Source organism: Neopsephotus bourkii, unplaced genomic scaffold, assembly GCF_033783945.1.
Source record: "Neopsephotus bourkii isolate Nb327-2 ecotype Australia unplaced genomic scaffold, CSIRO-AGI_Nbou_v1 NB_1433, whole genome shotgun sequence".
In the NCBI taxonomy this organism is placed as follows: domain Eukaryota; kingdom Metazoa; phylum Chordata; class Aves; order Psittaciformes; family Psittacidae; genus Neopsephotus; species Neopsephotus bourkii.
Window position 1 is genome coordinate 6,543,128 of NW_026901910.1, and position 17,652 is coordinate 6,560,779.

The 17,652-nt window shown below is 54.7% G+C and overlaps 2 protein-coding genes across 3 annotated transcripts; both read left to right on the forward strand.

Annotated features, from left to right (window-relative positions):
* The first annotated feature begins 122 nt into the window (after positions 1 to 122).
* Positions 123 to 7,922, forward strand: STT3A (STT3 oligosaccharyltransferase complex catalytic subunit A). The gene is made up of 17 exons (XM_061368635.1): positions 123 to 246; positions 336 to 396; positions 1,178 to 1,299; positions 1,464 to 1,609; positions 2,157 to 2,247; positions 2,654 to 2,760; positions 3,287 to 3,451; positions 3,662 to 3,842; positions 4,782 to 4,937; positions 5,054 to 5,145; positions 5,762 to 5,917; positions 6,024 to 6,212; positions 6,292 to 6,408; positions 6,489 to 6,591; positions 7,100 to 7,288; positions 7,406 to 7,521; positions 7,609 to 7,922. Exons 1-17 carry the CDS (start codon positions 159 to 161, stop codon positions 7,645 to 7,647), a joined length of 2,118 nt encoding a protein of 705 aa, XP_061224619.1. The 5' UTR covers positions 123 to 158; the 3' UTR covers positions 7,648 to 7,922.
* A 181-nt stretch (positions 7,923 to 8,103) lies between these two features.
* On the forward strand, positions 8,104 to 14,388 carry CHEK1 (checkpoint kinase 1). 2 transcript variants are annotated; one of them, XM_061368636.1, is made up of 12 exons: positions 8,104 to 8,256; positions 8,651 to 8,874; positions 9,345 to 9,409; positions 9,484 to 9,553; positions 10,043 to 10,231; positions 10,979 to 11,083; positions 11,159 to 11,254; positions 11,328 to 11,436; positions 11,987 to 12,164; positions 12,807 to 12,938; positions 13,036 to 13,137; positions 14,154 to 14,388. In XM_061368636.1, exons 1-12 carry the CDS (start codon positions 8,192 to 8,194, stop codon positions 14,247 to 14,249), a joined length of 1,431 nt encoding a protein of 476 aa, XP_061224620.1. In that variant the 5' UTR covers positions 8,104 to 8,191; the 3' UTR covers positions 14,250 to 14,388. The 2 variants fall into 2 exon arrangements, with proteins under 2 accessions (XP_061224620.1, XP_061224622.1); XM_061368638.1 differs by having other exon boundaries at positions 11,355 to 11,436.
* The last annotated feature ends 3,264 nt before the right edge of the window (positions 14,389 to 17,652 follow it).

Here is a 17,652-nt window from a genome sequence, read left to right on the forward strand (position 1 = left end):
AGGATGGGAGGGAAGGGGATTTGGGGATGGGAAGCATGTTGCAAAAGCGGAGTATTGAAGGTGTGCTTCATGGAACCTTTGGCCATGCTGTGCTCTGATGCTCTTTCTGCTTGTTTGCAGGTGCTGGAGCATCCTCAGTCACCACTTTTGATGTGAAGATGACCAAGCTGGGGTTTCTCCGGCTCTCCTACGAGAAGCAGGACACTCTGCTCAAGCTCCTCATCCTGTCCATGGCAGCCGTGCTCTGTAAGTGCTGCCGCTGCCCTGGAAGGGGAATCGCGGGGGGGAGCTGCCTCTGCGCTCATCTGCCTCTAACCCTGGCTCTGTGTTTGCAGCTTTCTCCACGAGGCTCTTCTCTGTCTTAAGGTTTGAGAGTGTCATCCATGAGTTTGATCCGTAAGTGTCGTCTGCTCCTCTCCTGGGGGTTCTCCTCGTCCACAGCGCACAGGATTAGGGTGCCGTACACCCGGCTCAGGTTAACCCGCATTGAGGATGCGGGATTTGGAGGGAGGTTTTCACTGCAGACAGGTTTTCCTCTTCCAGACCAAAAATTAACTTATTGGGACTCTTCCTGCTGCCTGGATCTGAGTAACCACTTGCCACTGGAATCCTGGAATGCTTTGGCTTGGAAGGGACCTTAAAGCTTACCCAGTCCCAACCCCTGCCATGGGCAGGGGCCCCTTCCACTGGAGCAGCTTGCTCCAAGCCCCTGTGTCCAACCTGGCCTTGAGCACTGCCAGGGATGGGGCAGCCACAGCTTCTCTGGGCACCCTGTGCCAGCGCCTCAGCACCCTCACAGGGAAGAGCTTCTGCCTAAGAGCTCAGCTCAGTCTCCCCTCGGGCAGGTTCAAGCCATTCCCCTTGGCCTTCTTTGCTGGGGTTTGGTTTTTCTTGGGCTGCGCAGCACACAGCAGGGGAGAGGGCTCACTGCAAACACTGCTGGGCTTGCTGCTGGCTAAACCGGGCTCAAGGGAGGGTGCTACCTCTGCAAACCCAATTTAAACCCCTGAGGAGGAGGGTGAGCTTTTGCAGTTGAGGTTTGTAGGAGTCTTAGGGTGGAAAACACACCTTACAACGCTGTCCTGCCCCGAACATCAGAGAAGGGCATCCAGGTGGGCTTTAATAGGATTTAAGTGCCTGTCCCAAGCTGCTGGTTTAACCTCTGTCCCCGTTACAGGTACTTTAACTATCGCACAACCCGCTTCCTGGCAGAGGAGGGCTTCTATAAATTCCACAACTGGTTTGATGACCGAGCATGGTACCCCTTGGGCAGGATCATCGGTGGCACCATTTATCCAGGTAAGCTGCTGCTGAGCTCAGATGCACCTCACATGAGGGGAAAATGGGAAAGGGGGTGATGTGGAGGGAGCAGGGTCCCAGTGCTGGGTAGGAGAAGGGGGATTCCCTCTGCCAAGGCATTGCTGATGAGTTTTGGCTGCTCTGGTGTCATTTCCACCCCTCAGGCCTGATGATCACATCAGCAGCGATTTACCATGTGCTGCACTTCTTCCACATCACCATCGACATCCGGAATGTGTGCGTGTTCCTGGCTCCCCTCTTCTCCTCCTTCACCACCATAGTGACTTACCACCTCACCAAGGAGCTCAAGGTAAGGGGTGAGCGCGATGCACCTCGCAGGAGGAGCATGGGCTTGTGCAAAAGCAACTCATGGTTGTCTTGGAAGCTTGGAGGTGATCACCACCTCAGTGAAAACCCACAGCTTCTGTTCTGAAGCGTCGTTTTGGTGCTCAGTTTTATAGAATCATGGATAGAATGGTTTGGGTTGGAAAGGACCTAAAGACATCCAGTTCCAACTCCCTGCCATGGGCAGGGACGCCTCACACTAGACCGTGTCACCCAAGCCCCTGTGTCCAACCTGGCCTTGAGCACTGCCAGGGATGGGGCAGCCACAGCTTCTCTGGGCACCCTGTGCCAGCGCCTCAGCACCCTCACAGGGAAGAGCTTCTGCCTTGTGTCCAACCTGAACTGCCCTGTTTCAGTTTGCACCCATCACCCCGTGTCTTACCGCTACAAGCCCTGATGAAGAGTCCCTCTCCAGCACCCCTGTAGGATGTATTCCTTTGAGGTGTGTCCATGTGGAACAGGGCAGAATTCCCAAGAGGCTTTTCCCACCCTGTGGCTGGTTTCTCTTCCAGGACGCAGGCGCAGGGCTCCTGGCTGCTGCTATGATCTCCGTGGTGCCCGGGTACATCTCCCGATCCGTTGCCGGCTCCTATGATAACGAAGGTGGGTTTGTGGCCCTGGGAGCAGGGAGCGCTGCTGTTCCCAGCTGTTGGCTGCTGGGTGATGGTGGTAGGGATGCCACAGAACGACAGAGGGACGCTGTGCTCTGTTTATATCCGTTCCAGAAGCAGTTCTGGGGCTGGCAAAGGCAACAGTCTTGTTCCCAGTGATCAGGTTCCTCTCCTGTAGCTGGGCTCTGGGGCCTGTGTGAGGAGATGCTGTGTTCAGAAACCCATTTCCCACCTCTGCCTCTTTGCATGAGGCTCTGTTCCATTTCTGATGGAGCAGCAAAAGCATTTATATGTGCATTGTTAATGCATTGAGTGCTCTGCTGTGCCCCAGAGGTCATAGATTAACATTTCAGGGCTCATACGGGCTTGCTTTGATGTCTCTTTGTCCTTCCACCCAGGTATTGCCATCTTCTGCATGCTGTTAACTTACTACATGTGGATCAAAGCTGTCAAAACTGGCTCCATCTATTGGGCAGCCATGTGTGCTCTGGCCTATTTCTACATGGTGAGTGTTCTTTCTCCTGGCACAGAGGTACTTTGGACTACAAAGTCTGTTCTGGAGATGGTGACCAAACCCACCCAGTGTCCCATTCCTGTGTCCTTGTGTTCCGGTAGCTACAGCTTGGTGTGAAAATCCCAGACTGGTTGGTGTTGGAAGGGACCTTAAAGCTCATCCAGCTCCAACCCCTGCCATCGGCAGGGACCCCTTCCACTGGAGCAGCTTGCTCCAAGCCCCTGTGTCCAACCTGGCCTTGAGCACTGCCAGGGATGGGGCAGCCACAGCTTCTCTGGGCACCCTGTGCCAGCGCCTCAGCACCCTCACAGGGACGAGCTTCCTACCATCCCATCTCAGTCTCTGTCAGGTCAGGGCTCCTGTCAGTTTAGTCTCAGGACTGCTCTCAATCCGGTCTCCACCCAGCTTCTATTTGTGCTTGATCCCAGGAATATGGAACCTGCTGCATTTGAGCTCTGCTGTGAGACCAGTTCCATCCTGGAACTTGTGGGGTGTTGTTTGTTTTCTCTCTTGGCAGGTCTCCTCGTGGGGTGGCTACGTCTTCCTGATTAACCTCATCCCCTTGCATGTTCTTGTGCTGATGCTGACCGGGCGCTTCTCCCACAGGATCTACGTAGCCTATTGCACTGTCTACTGCTTGGGAACCATCCTCTCCATGCAGATCTCTTTTGTTGGCTTCCAGGTGGGGACCAGAATGATTTGCAAAGTCAAGGCTGGTTGTTTTGGTGCTTGTAGCAGAACAACAGCGAGTTGTTTCTCTTTCCTTTGCCCTTGAGGCTGTAAGTGGGTGCTGGCTTCTTGTTGGAGATCTTGCTAATGCTGATTTGTTGCAGAATCAGCTTTTGGACTCTTGTTCTCCTCTGTGCCTGATCCACGTCTCCCCTGCTTGCAGCCTGTCCTCTCCTCGGAGCACATGGCTGCCCTTGGAGTCTTTGGCTTGTGCCAGATCCACGCCTTCGTTGACTACCTTCGGAGCAAGCTGAACCCACAGCAGTTTGAAATCCTCTTCAGGAGTGTCATCTCCCTGGTTGGCTTCGTGCTCCTCACTATTGGGGCTGTGCTGATGCTGACAGGTAGCCTGAGATGGTGGGGGACCGTGAGTGCATTTCACTGCCTCCTTTCCCTGCTTTGCATCATAGAATCCCAGACTTGTCTGGGTTGGAAGGGACCTTAGAGCTCACCCATTTCCAACCCCCTGCCACTGGCAGTGTCACCTTCCACTGGAGCAGCTTGTTCCAAGCCCCTGTGTCCAACCTGGCCTTGAGCACTGCCAGGGATGGGGCAGCCACAGCTTCTCTGGGCACCCTGTGCCAGCGCCTCAGCACCCTCACAGGGAAGAGCTTCTGCCTAAGAGCTCAGCTCAGTCTCCCCTCGGGCAGGTTCAAGCCATTCCCCTTGGCCTGTCCCTACATCCCTTGTCCCAAGCCCCTCTCCAGGTTTCCTGCAGCCCCTTTAGGCACTGGAGCTGCTCTGAGGTCTCCCCTTCAGGAGCCTTCTCTTCTCCAGGCTGCCCCAGCCCAGCTCTCTCAGCCTGGCTCCAGAGCAGAGCTGCTCCAGCCCTCGCATCAGCTCCCTGCCCTTTGAAAATCACATCATTTGTCAATCCAGATTCCACATTGCTGCCTGCAGACCTGCCCTCTGAGGTGGAGGCTGGGGACTGCCCCAGTTTCTCCATCACCAGGAAAAGACTTGGGAAGCAGCTGTAAGATCTGGGCTGCTGCTGTCACGAGCTGCAGAGTAACCTGCCATGACTCGGTGTGCTGGAGCTGCTGAGCTGACACATGTTGATCTGTAGTAGCAAAGAGATGCTAAAAATGGCTGGGAGGGGGGGGTGAAGCCTTTTTAGGTTAAAATTGCTCTTTATTTCCTTTCTAAAAAGGCAGGTTTGAGTAATAGGGACGTTAAACAAACTCTGGGATTGCTCAGCCAGCCTTGCACGTGCTTCCCTTGTGAGGGATCATACCGACATTGCTGGAAGTGAAGTTGGTTGGGTTTTATCTCCTCTTGCCTAGGGAAAATCTCCCCGTGGACGGGGCGTTTCTACTCCCTCCTGGATCCTTCCTATGCAAAGAACAACATCCCCATCATCGCCTCGGTCTCGGAGCACCAGCCCACCACCTGGTCCTCCTATTACTTTGACCTGCAGCTCCTCGTGTTCATGTTCCCAGGTGAGCCCAGCGCAGATGCCACCAGGCCCTGATGTGCCCCTGCAGCTGTTTCTCACTGTAGGCAGCAGATCCCCAAGGTGGACCTGACCTGGTTCTCTCTCCTCTCCTCTCCACAGTTGGTCTCTATTACTGCTTCAGCAACCTCTCGGATGCCCGCATTTTCATCATCATGTATGGCGTGACCAGCATGTACTTCTCTGCTGTGATGGTGAGGGGCTGCTTCCTGCTGGGCGCAAGCGTGATGGTGAAATGGTCCTCACAAAGCTAATTTAATGTTCTCTTTCCTCAAGCTGATGATGGGTTCTTCCACCCTGAGCTGGCCAAAGTGTTTGTGAGGCTTTGCTCCCTTCCTTAAAACTGCTTTGTGTGCCTCCCCGTGCAGTGAGGGAATGTGACGTGGCAAAGCTCAAAGGGTTTGGTGTTAACTTGCTTCCAGGTGGCCACACTGGGTCTCTTCCTGGTCTCCCATAGCTGAGTTGCAACCCCAAACAGATTTTACAGGTATCCAAGCAGTCACTCCAGCAAATAGCTGCTGCTCAGTCTGTTTTCACTCTTGCTTTAGCACCCCAAGCTCTAAATATGGGTTGATTTTTGCTATGGAGGCATCTACAAATCCTTGGCTCCACCTAAGCCTGCCCAAGGGTGCTCAGTTGAGGTCAGTTCTGCACACTGGCCAGTTTTCTGAGAACATCCCTTGGGGGCTAAATAAGTCAGCTGGAGGTTTATGTCGAGGCTGAGGTTTCTGGTGTTTCACTCCCCTTCTCTCAGATTTCTGCCTGGATTCCTTCTCCAGCAGCCACTGATGGTTCTGCTGTCACCCACAGGTGCGTCTCATGCTGGTGCTGGCCCCGGTGATGTGCATCCTCTCTGGCATCGGGGTTTCTCAGGTGCTGTCCACCTACATGAAGAACCTGGATATCAGCCGGCCAGACAAGAAGAGCAAAAAGCAGCAAGACTCCACCTACCCCATCAAAAACGAAGTGAGTTAGGCTGGCTTGGGACAGGAGGAGACGCCTCATCCTGGCTGGGGACAAGTGGAGGTGGTGGCCTCTTCCATTCAGTGTTGATCCCGGTTTGTTCCCCCAGGTTGCCAGTGGCATGATCCTGGTCATGGCTTTCTTCCTGATCACCTACACCTTCCACTCCACCTGGGTGACGAGCGAGGCGTACTCGTCCCCCTCCATCGTGCTCTCTGCCCGTGGTGGGGATGGCAGCAGGATCATTTTTGATGACTTCAGAGAAGCTTATTACTGGCTGCGGCACAACACACCAGAGGTAAACGGGGAGGATTTGGGTGGTGGGGACCCAGTGTTGTCCCCTGAGGTGCCAACAGCACATCTGGTGTTGTGTGTAGGATGCAAAGGTGATGTCCTGGTGGGATTACGGGTACCAGATAACCGCCATGGCCAACAGGACCATCCTGGTGGACAACAACACCTGGAACAACACGCACATCTCCCGTGTTGGTCAGGTAGGTCCTTCCCTCACCCACTGCCTTGTCCTGCCTTTCTGGGGCACCTCGTGGTATCACTGACACTGCATCTGCTCCAGGCCATGGCATCAACGGAGGAGAGAGCCTACGAGATCATGCGGGAGCTGGATGTCAGCTATGTGCTGGTCATCTTTGGAGGCCTCACTGGGTACTCATCTGATGGTAAGATCTCGCTCTGAGCTGGGTCAGCCCCATCTAGGGGCTGTTTGTGGCTCAGACTTCTCCAGAGTAGCTCTGAGGAGTGAAGTTCCACCTGCAGCTGAGGCTGCAAAGTGGAAATGGTACCAAAACTCTCCTCTTTGGAAGCTGCATGTGCCTTTTTTGCACTCCAACACTCAACCTCTTGCTCTTGGCCTCCCAGCTCAGCCTCTTCGCTCTAGGCTTTCCATCTCAACTCCTTGTTGTGGTTCTCCCAGCTCAATTCAACCCCTCACTTGCAGCCCACAAACGACTCAGCCTCCTCATTCTTTCACCTCAGCTCCTTGTTCTTTCACCACCCAGCTCAACCCTCTCGCTCCCCCAACTCAGCTCCTTCTTCTTTCACTCTGACTCGACTGGGTCCCTTCCTCTTGACCCCCCAACTCAACCCCTTGTCTGTCACCCCCCAGCTCAACTCCTGCCCTTGCTCAACTCCTCCTTCTCTCACCTCGTTTTGCTCTCCCCGTGTCAGACATCAACAAGTTCCTGTGGATGGTGCGGATCGGGGGCAGCACGGACACAGGGCGCCACATCAAGGAGCACGACTACTACACCCCTACGGGGGAGTTCCGGGTGGACCGCGAGGGCTCCCCGGTGCTCCTCAACTGCCTCATGTACAAGATGTGCTACTACCGCTTCGGCCAGGTCTACACTGAGGCCAGTAAGTCCCCAGAACCGCCCCTGGAGGGGGTGACACCGCTGCAGGGAGACCCCACCGTGCCCCCACCATCTCTGGGCTGTGATGTGGCAGCACTGCCTGTACTTTGCCCTCTCCTAGAGCGACCGCCGGGCTACGACCGGGTGAGGAACGCTGAAATCGGCAACAAGGACTTTGAGCTGGATGTGCTGGAGGAGGCATACACCACAGAGCACTGGCTCGTCCGGATATACAAGGTGCAGCCCCAAAACAGCCCCAAACCCCTCAGCTTTGGGTAAAAGCATGAACTTTCACCCCACTGAGCCCTGTTGTTTACCTCCCAGGTGAAAGATCTGGATAACCGCGGCTTGTCGAGGACGTAGAGGTGCTGATGGCCTCCTCCCACCGCACTGACCCAGCCTTTGCCTGTGAAGCAGAAACGTTTTGGGGGGGGGGGGGGGGGTGGTTGGTTTTGGGGTTTTCTTTCGGGGGAATTGGTTGTTTTCCTTTTGTTTTATACAGTTTGTAAGCAGAGGCAGCAGTGGGGCCTCCCCGCCCCTCCCTGCCTGCCGGGGAGTGATTTTTATACACGAAGCAGTCGCCAAATCGGGAATAACGGCTTTAATGGGGAGTTATGAATAATAAAAGATAAAAAAGGGCGATGGCGGTGGTTTGGAGATGCTGGGGTTTTGCTGGGGTTTCCTCCCTCCCTATCCAGAGCAAGGGGAATGGATTTAGGGGGCGTTTTACGGCTTTTATGGGTACGGGTGAAAAGATGGGGGGGGGGCAGCGGGGCTGCCTCCGGCGGGCGGGCGGGCGCGGGGACCCAGGGCGGCAGGGGGCGGGGCTTGGGCGCTGCGCGCGCAGGGCGGGGCGGGACGGGGTTGGCGCTGGCGGGAAACGGGACCTGAGGAGGAAGGGCCGGGAATGGCGGTGCCGTTCGTGGAGGACTGGGACCTGGTGCAGACGCTGGGAGAAGGCGCCTATGGGGAGTGAGTGCGCGGCGTTCGGTCGGGGCTGTTGCCTGCGCTTGCGCGCCCAGTGTGTCCCCGCAAACACACAGGCTGTGTGGCCACTGCTTGTCCCTTTGTGCCTGCTGCGTGCCCACTGCTTGCTGATTGTGTGGTCACTGCCACTGCTGCAGTGCCGTTGCATGCGCTGTGTATGCCCAGTGCTTGCCCACTGCGTGCCCCTTGTGTGCCTGCTGCGTGGCCACTCCATGCCCCGTCTATGCCCACTGCTTGCAGTTGCATGCCCCTTGTGTGCCCACCGCTTGCCCATTGCATGCCCCTTATCCACCCATTGCATGCCTGCACCTGCATCCCCTGCCCGTCCCTGCCCGCAGCCCATCTCCGTGGCAGCCTCTCAGGCCCCTCTTGTCCCCAGGGTGCAGCTCGCTGTCAACCGCCGCACCGAGGAGGCCGTGGCTGTCAAGATCGTGGACATGAAGCGAGCGGCCGACTGCCCCGAGAACATCAAGAAGGAAATCTGCATCAACAAGATGCTCAACCACGAGAACATCGTCAAGTTCTACGGGCACCGGCGGGAAGGCGCCACTCAGTACCTGTTCCTGGAGTACTGCAGCGGCGGGGAGCTCTTTGACCGCATCGGTGCGCTGCCGACAGACACCTCGTAGCATCTAGAATGGTTTGGGTTGAAGGGACCTTAAAGCTCATCCAGTTCCAGCCCCATGCCACAGGCAGGGACCCCTTCCACTGGAGCAGCTTGCTCCAAGACCCTGTGTCCAACCTGGCCTTGAGCACTGCCAGGGATGGGGCAGCCACAGCTTCTCTGGGCACCCTGTGCCAGCGCCTCAGCACCCTCACAGGGAAGAGCTTCTGCCTAAGAGCTCAGCTCAGTCTCCCCTCGGGCAGGTTCAAGCCATTCCCCTTGGCCTGTCCCTACAGGACCTTGTCCCAAGCCCCTCTCCAGGTTTCCCCTTTAGGCACTGGAACTGCTCTAAGTCTCTCCTTAAGGAGCCTTCTCTTCTCCAGGCCCCATTTTCTTTGCCTGTCTTCTCATTAGAAACTAATCCCTAAATGGTTGAGAATCTGTTTCCATTCTTTCCCCCCTTACACAGAGCCAGATATCGGGATGCCAGAGCCGGAGGCGCACCGGTTCTTCCAGCAGCTGATTGCTGGTGTGGTGAGTGTGGTGGCAGTGCTGCTGACACCAGTGGTGGTCCCTGCACGGTGCTGACCCTTCTCTGCCATCTCCAGGTCTACCTGCACAGCATCGGCATCACCCACCGGGACCTGAAGCCGGAGAACCTGCTGCTGGACGAGCGAGGTGAGGCGGGAGGGCATCTTCTCTGCCCATTCATTTTGAGGTTTACTTTGAACTGATCTGTACATTGCAGTTTGGTCTCTGTGTGCCCACTGCTCGGCTGTCGCATGCCCCTTGTGTGCCCACTGCTTGGCTGTCCTGTGCCCACCATGTGGCCACTGCAGGGCCGTTGCATGCCCTGCGTTTGCCCACTGCTTACCCACAGCATGCCCCTTGTGTGCCTGCTGCATGGCTGCTGCTTGGCCATTGCTTGACCTGCACCTGCATCACCTGCCTGTTGTATGTGCACTGCTGGCCTGCTGCTTGTTCATTGCATGGCTCTGATGTGCCTTCTCCCCGGCTACTATGCACTGCACGTGCTCAAATGCTTGCGTGCTCTGTTCCCACTGCTTGCCCATTGTGTGGCCCTTCTGTGGCCACCACTTGCCCTCTGCTTATCCCTTGCATGCCCGCTTTGCCTGACTTCAGATTCCTTCTCTTTTCCGCTTTCAGATAACCTGAAGATCTCGGATTTCGGCCTGGCCACAGTCTTCAGGCACAACGGCCGGGAGCGCCTGCTCAATAAGATGTGTGGGACCCTGCCCTACGTGGCCCCCGAGCTGCTGCGGTGCCCTGAGTTCAGTGCGGAGCCTGTCGACGTCTGGGCCTGCGGCGTGGTGCTGACGGCCATGCTGGCTGGAGGTGGGGCTGCCCCATGCGTGTGGGGCACGCGTGACGTGCTCGAGGGACACAGGGGAGATGCATAGAGGGAGGTGTGTAGAGCTCTTGGGATGGGAATGGGGGTGACCTGTCAAGGGAGGGGATTCTCCCCCCTCTGCTGCGCTCTGTGAGACCCCCCCTGCAGCCCTGATCCAGCCCTGAGGCAGCAGCACAAGAGGGACCTGGAGCTGTTGGAGCGAGGCCAGAGGAGGCCATGGAGATGCTGCGAGGGCTGGAGCAGCTCTGCTCTGGAGCCAGGCTGAGAGAGCTGGGCTGGGGCAGCCTGGAGAAGAGAAGGCTCCTGAAGGGGAGACCTCAGAGCAGCTCCAGTGCCTAAAGGGGCTGCAGGAAACCTGGAGAGGGGCTTGGGACAAGGGATGTAGGGACAGGCCAAGGGGAATGGCTTGAACCTGCCCGAGGGGAGACTGAGCTGAGCTCTTAGGCAGAAGCTCTTCCCTGTGAGGGTGCTGAGGCGCTGGCACAGGGTGCCCAGAGAACAGGGGGGCAACACAATGGATGCAGTGCAGAGATGCCTGGTGCAGGAGATGAGCGTTGTATTGTAGGTGGTAGTGCTGGGTGCTTGTGCACGCTGCAGGGCTTTGCGTGTTCTAAAACCCCAAAGCAGTGGTGTTCATTCCCCCTCCCCTTGCAAACCCTCCCCACGTGCTGCCTCCTTGCCTGCCTTCTCCCCTTCTCATGGGGCAGTAACCGAGGTTTCCCCCCCGGCAGAGCTGCCCTGGGACCAGCCCAGCGACAGCTGCCAGGAGTACAGTGACTGGAAGGAGAGGAAAACCTACCTCCCGCCTTGGAAAAAGATTGATTCTGCCCCCTTAGGTGAGTCCGCAGCCCCCCAGCAGAGCCCCATGCCATGCTGGGGTCGCCATTCCCACCCCTCTCCATCTCCTCCAGCTCTGCTGCACAAGATCCTGACGGAGAGCCCTGCAGCGAGGATCACCATTCCCGATATCAAGAAGGACCGGTGGTACAGCAAACCCCTCAAGAAGGGTAAGGGGACACGTGGGAATGCACTCGTCACTCCTGTTGTAGGGAATTATTGGGGTATCTCGTCCCTTTGCAGGCATCAAGCGGGCTCGTATGTCCACAGGGGGGGTCTCTGATTCTCCTGGTGGCTTCTCCAAGCACGTCCGATCCGATACGGACTTCTCACCGGTGAAGAGCCCGCTTGGGTGAGCCCCTGATCCCTCCGTGTCCCTCTCCATGCCCTGGGGTATGTAAGTGCTGTGTCCCTGTTGCACCTTCCAGGGCTTTCCCTGTGTTTTCCCCATGAGGTTGGTGGTGGAAACCATGCAGAAGCCTGTGTTTACCCTGCCTGTGCAATGCAGGGTTGACCAGAATCATGGAATGGTTTGGGCTGGAAAGGACCTTAAAACTCATCCAGTTCCAGTCCGTGCCACAGGCAGGGACCCCTTCCACTGGAGCAGCTTGTTCCAAGCCCCTGTGTCCAACCTGGCCTTGAGCACTGCCAGGGATGGGGCAGCCACAGCTTCTCTGGGCACCCTGTGCCAGCGCCTCAGCACCCTCACAGGGAAGAGCTTTATATTGAGCCTGAATCTACTCTGTTTCAGCTTGATCCCATTCCCTCTTGTCCTATTGCTGCAGTCCCCGATGAAGAGCCCCTCTCCAATATCCTGCTGCAATATCCCTGCATTCCCCATCCTTGCAGCCTCTGCTTTGCGCTCACACCCCTGTAACACCCCGTCTCCCCTTGCATTGCAGTGAGGAGAAGGTGAGCTACTCCACCTCGCAGCCGGAGCCGGGCACTGGGGGGATGCTCTGGGATTGTGGAGCAGCTGCCATCGACAAGCTGGTGCAGGGCATCAGCTTCTCCCAGCCTGCCTGCCCGGAGCACATGCTGGTCAACAGCCAGCTCCTCGGCACCCCGGGCTCCTCACAGGTATGGGGCTCCACTCTGTTGGGGTGCAGCTCTGCAGTGTTTGGGGTGTAAGTCTGCACATATATAATACTAGGGAGCAGCTTTGCACTATTGGTCATCTCTGGGCGTGAGTTTGCAGCATGTTTTTGCAGTGTTTTTAGCAGCAGGATGCAGCTTTGCAGCATTTATGATACCAAGATGCAGCTTTGCAATATCAGAGATGCAGCTTTGCAACGTTTTATCATCTCCAGAAGAAACTTTGCAGTGTTTTGGGTGTGCCTTTAGGGTATTTTTAGCAGCAGGATGCAGCTTTGCAGTGTTTAGGTGTTGCTTTGCAACTGCAAGTGTTTGGGATGCAGCTTTTCATCCCATTTATAACCTTGGAGCCCAACTTTGCCGTATTTATTACATTTGGGATGCAACTTTGCATTATATTTGTGAGATTCAGCGGGAACTGTGCAATACTGATACCATTAGGGAGCAGTTTTGTGGTACTGGGACGCAGCTTCACAGTGTTTGTGATGTTCAGGATGCAGGTCTGCATCCTGGGCGATGCAGTTCGCAGCCTTTGCCATCAGGGGGTGCAGCTTTCCGGGGCTCACCCTGGGGGCTGCTGCAGGCTGGTGGGATTTCTGACCTTTCCCATGGCTTTGGGGCCGGCAGAGCCCGTGGCAGCGCCTGGTGAAGCGGATGACGCGCTTCTTCACCAAGCTGGACGCTGACGGCTCGTACCGTGCCCTGAGGGAGGTGTGTGAGAAGATGGGGTACGGCTGGAAGAAGAGTTGCACCAACCAGGTGGGTGCTGGGGGGGCGAGATCCTGGGGTGAGGCCTCCCTGCTGTTGTATCTGCAGGTAATCCAGGGGATCCTCCCCTCCTTGCTGCTGTTTTCAGGTCACCATCTCGACCACAGACAGGAGGAACAACAAACTCATCTTCAAGGTGAACCTGGTGGAGATGGAGAGCAAGATCTTGGTGGATTTTCGCCTCTCCAAGGTGGGCACATAGTGACGCACAGTAGGTGTAAGGTGATGCAGGGACTTGCAAGGTGATGCATGGTGGGTGCAAGGTCATGCAGGATCATTCAGGGTGATGCAGGACCATGTTAGGTGGGTGCAAGGTCATGCAGGATCATGGTGGGGTGGTGCAAGGTGATGCAGGACCACGATGGGTGGGTGCAAGGTGATGCAGGACCATGTTAGGTGGGTGCAAGGTGATGCAGGACCACGATGGGTGGGTGCAAGGTGATGCAGGACCACTATGGGTGGGTGCAAGGTGATGCAGGACCACGATGGGTGGGTGCAAGGTGATGCAGGACCACGATGGATGGGTGCAAGGTGATGTAGGACCATGTTAGGTGGGTGCAGGGTGATGCAGGACCACGATGGGTGGGTGCAAGGTGATGCAGGACCATGTTAGTTGTGCGCAAGGTGATGCAGGACCACGATGGGTGGGTGCAAGGTGATGCAGGATCATGATGGGTGGGTGCAAGGTGATGCAGGACCATGGTGGGTGGGTTCAGGGTGATGCAGGACCATGGTGGGTGGGTCCAAGGTGATGCAGGACCATGGTGGGTGGGTTCAGGGTGATGCAGGACCATGGTGGGTGGGTGCAAGGTGATGCAGGACCATGATAGTTGTGTGCAAGGTGATGCAGGACCATGATGGGTGGGTTCAGGGTGATGCAGGACCATGGTGGGTGGGTGCAAGGTGATGCAGGACCATGTTAGTTGTGTGCAAGGTGATGCAGGACCATGATGGGTGGGTTCAGGGTGATGCAGGACCATGGTGGGTGGGTGCAAGGTGATGCAGGACCATGTTAGTTGTGTGCAAGGTGATGCAGGACCATGGTGGGTGGGTTCAGGGTGATGCAGGACCATGATAGTTGTGTGCAAGGTGATGCAGGACCATGGTGGATGGGTTCAGGGTGATGCAGGACCATGGTGGGTGGGTGCAAGGTGATGCAGGACCAGGGTGGGTGGGTGCAAGATAACACAGTGTCTCCCCATACAGGGCGATGGCCTGGAGTTCAAGAGACACTTTCTGAAGATCAAGGGCAAGCTCAGCGACATCATCAGCACCCAGAAAGTCTGGCTGCCCGCCACCTGAGCCCCAGCATCCCACCTGCCTCATCCTCATCCTCCTCTTCCTCCTCCTCTTCCTTTTCCTCTTCTTCCTGTGGGGAGCACCCAACCAGCCACATGCTTCAGGTTTTAAAGGTTCAATAAAGTCCTTGGGGAGACATGAAGCGATGCTTCTTGCAAGCGGAGAGGCCGCAATGGGTCCCATCCTGCCACCGTTCCTGGAGGATGCAGGGATGGACTGATGGGTCCCTCAAAATTTACCCAAAATACCCCAAACCAGCCTGAAACGCCCCAAACTGCCCCAACAACCCACGCAAATTGTCCCAAATCAGCTCAAATGCACCTCCAAATGGCTTTAATGGTCCTAAACCAGCCCCCAAGTACCCCCAAACTCCCTGGAATGCCCCACAGGTCCCCACAGCAGCTCAACATTCACCCCAAACGCCTCCAGAAGGCTGGAATTACCCCAAATGATGCACAAAGAGCACAAACTGTGCCCCAAACCTTCCAGAAATGCCCCCAAACCACCTTCAGATGCCCCAAATTACACTCAAACCACGAGATCCCAGAGTGCAGACATCCAGGCCCTGCTCCTAAGCCTAAGGTGCCAGGACAGAAAGCTGGTGCTTGGCGATGGTTCAGCAGAGGAGCAGGTGAGTAGAGGATGGGGGGCTCCTCTGAAGAAAGGGGGGTAACAGCTGGATTTGGGGCTGATTCCCCTAAAAAGACTTTTCCATGACGGGCTGTGCTTGTGGTGGCCCCAAAATACCCCAAACCCCCTGATTCTGGGTCTGCAAGGGTTGGGGCAGGGGGGCTGGTGTGGGGGGGGTACCCCCCCAAAACTGGGTACAGCAGGCGGAGGGGTGCGCTGTGGCGCCGGTCGCTGCTGCCATCTGTGGGCAGAGGTCGGTACTGCAGGTGGTGATCGGAGGGGTGTCCCATTAGGGATGTCCCCGCTTAGAAGCAGTTGCCAGAAGCAGATGCAAGGCCTGAATTCCAATGCATTGTCTATCATGCCTCACCAGAGGGGCAGGTTCCCACCCTCAGAGGGGTTCCCTGTTTCATGTTTAGGTGCTAAGTCATCCTCATGCTAAAAAGCCAAGTTATTTCAGCTAAGGCCTAGCGGCTTGCTGTCAATTTCCCCCCTTTTCCTTAAAACTGTGTGAATTCCTTTGCACAGCCCATAGCATGCACATAGCATTCCTGCTGTAGGAACTTTCCACCACGTCCACAAATCAACGGTAGCACAAGCACAGTGTGGACCAGTATCTTAAACAGTCGAGTTTCTGTAGGAGATTGCCATTTTGTCCCTACCAAGAAAACCCCACCAGTGATGCTCTCCAGTTTTCTTGGTGTCGGTGATGATTTCTTTGGTTTCTTCTACATTATGCTTAACAGCCCATATTGCTTGGTATTTCATTGGCCTTCTGCATCACCTTCTCGAGGTCTGGGTGATGCAACGTTTTCTTTAGCATTTCTATTTGCATTCCAATCTGTAGGGCAGGTATACCATGGTATAGCACATAGGTACCTTGTATTAGTTGGTTACTAGTGACAGGGGTGGTGCAGTTAAAATCGCATCCAATGATTTTGGTAAAATTGCTCACACACAAGTTGGTAGCATTTGTTTCTTCGATACAGCTATCAATTGTTAGATTCTCACACACAGTTCTCATACAAGCACATCCTTTTCCAATATAATACACTTGGGATCTTGCATGAGTGACAGGGGTCGTGTAGAAAATGCAAGTTCTACCCTCCGTATAGAGACAGAGATCTTTGTTTTCAGTTATAGGATTTTCACAGATAAACCCTAACTGTTCACATGGGTTACATACCTCTGTACTTACAGTTCATCACTTTTGGGTCCTAGTGTTAAATCTTGCCCATACGTGGTGGCTCACTGGTCTCACTGCAACATCCTGGTGTACGGTCCCTAGAGACAATACATGTCTAATGAGCATATGTCTAATACTTTGGCATGCTCAGTTGTCAATACAAACGCAGTAATTTGTCTTTGAAATGGGTTATACATGAAATTTACTACTTTCCACCATGCTTGATGTGTTTTCTTGAACTTAAGCATGACTTCTAGCAATGATCGTTCGTACCTCTTGTGGCAAAAGTCCTGTTTCTCCTTCCCTAATAACAGCCGCTGTAACCAAAGTTGTGACTGACTGCAGCTTAAGGCTAGGGGCACTTTTCCTCGCACATTCCCTAGGAAGCTAGTAACGTGATGCAGGTCCTGGGGGGGGTGTTCTGCTAACCCTGTGGTAAGATCACTTACCAGCTGCTGTGTTCCAGCAACAGTAAGGAGAGATGATCTGAGCGGAATTGGTACATTTCCTAACTCTGGGGTGACTGTGCTTTAGTTATTTCCTAAGATTTCTTGATCAGTGGAGTTTAAGACTGCCATTCCTGATCCGAACCATCCCGCCAAATCTCTTCTAAGTCTAGTACGTGGCGTTCTAGACTGAATCCAGGTTCCCCATCCTGTAAGGCTTGGGTTAGTAAAATATTTACATTCCAATTTTAGGGTTGAGATATTGGCTTGTAGCTTTACCAGCACTTTCTTTAAAGAGTATTTGGGGTCTAGCATGAATTTTTGTTCATTTGATTGCCTTACCCCATAAGGTTCTGCAAATAAGAGGCTGTGGTATTTGACTGTATGTTCTAAAGGGGAGAAGTCTGTGGGGGACAAGGGAGTAGGTGTAGTATGGAGACTTCCAGTCTCAGCCTAATTGTTATTCTATCAAGTCCTTGTTCCCAGTTAAATGCTAGAGTATTTGGTTTTGTCACTGCGAGACTGAGTCGGCAAGTTTCCTTGTAAGAACAGTTGATTAAAGTTTGATTTTGATCTGGTCTTATTCGGGATACTGTAAACTCAGGGGCACAGTTTTCAGGTGCCTTCAAGAAAAGTCTAGGATAGGATAGGTTTCCATATCTTTGAGCACATATCAGAATCTGGGTGTTATTTTTACCAAGTATTGTTGTGGGGTATTTCCCCCAGCGAGGCCTTACAGGTATCTCACAGGTCCTATCTCGAGTACAGGGTCCAACCGTATGCTGTAAATGAATTCCCCCTTCCATCTTTCCCAGGAAGGAAAGGTTTAGATTACATTCCTTAGAGGATTGATCTTGTGGTATGTTAATGTTAATTTGCGTAGAGGCTCGTCTCCATCTGTGGTTCTCTCTACGTGTCCTACACAAGATAAAGTGCTGTCTTCCTGGATAGTAAAACACTCTCCACTCATGCAAGATACAGACAGGGTACAGTCTGGATTTAGGCTAGGTATGGCGTAAGGATTTACCATCATAACTGGCCATGCAATCGATTTTGTTTCGAATTGGCATGCCAGAGTGACAGGCTGGGAACACCTCTTGATGAGTATCGGCGCGAGCTGTTGTTTTTCTCATTCTGTGTACGT

Bases quoted from the DNA above. Each gene is read 5' to 3' on its own strand.
- CHEK1 (XM_061368636.1), top strand. From the start codon at position 8,192: ATGGCGGTGCCGTTCGTGGAGGACTGGGACCTGGTGCAGACGCTGGGA. The intron at 11,084-11,158 runs GTGAGTCCGCAG...CATCTCCTCCAG, and splicing joins GATTGATTCTGCCCCCTTAG to CTCTGCTGCACAAGATCCTG. The intron at 11,437-11,986 runs GTGAGCCCCTGA...CTTGCATTGCAG, and splicing joins CCGGTGAAGAGCCCGCTTGG to TGAGGAGAAGGTGAGCTACT.
- STT3A (XM_061368635.1), top strand. From the start codon at position 159: ATGACCAAGCTGGGGTTTCTCCGGCTCTCCTACGAGAAGCAGGACACT. The intron at 2,761-3,286 runs GTGAGTGTTCTT...CTCTCTTGGCAG, and splicing joins CTCTGGCCTATTTCTACATG to GTCTCCTCGTGGGGTGGCTA. The intron at 5,146-5,761 runs GTGAGGGGCTGC...TGTCACCCACAG, and splicing joins TGTACTTCTCTGCTGTGATG to GTGCGTCTCATGCTGGTGCT.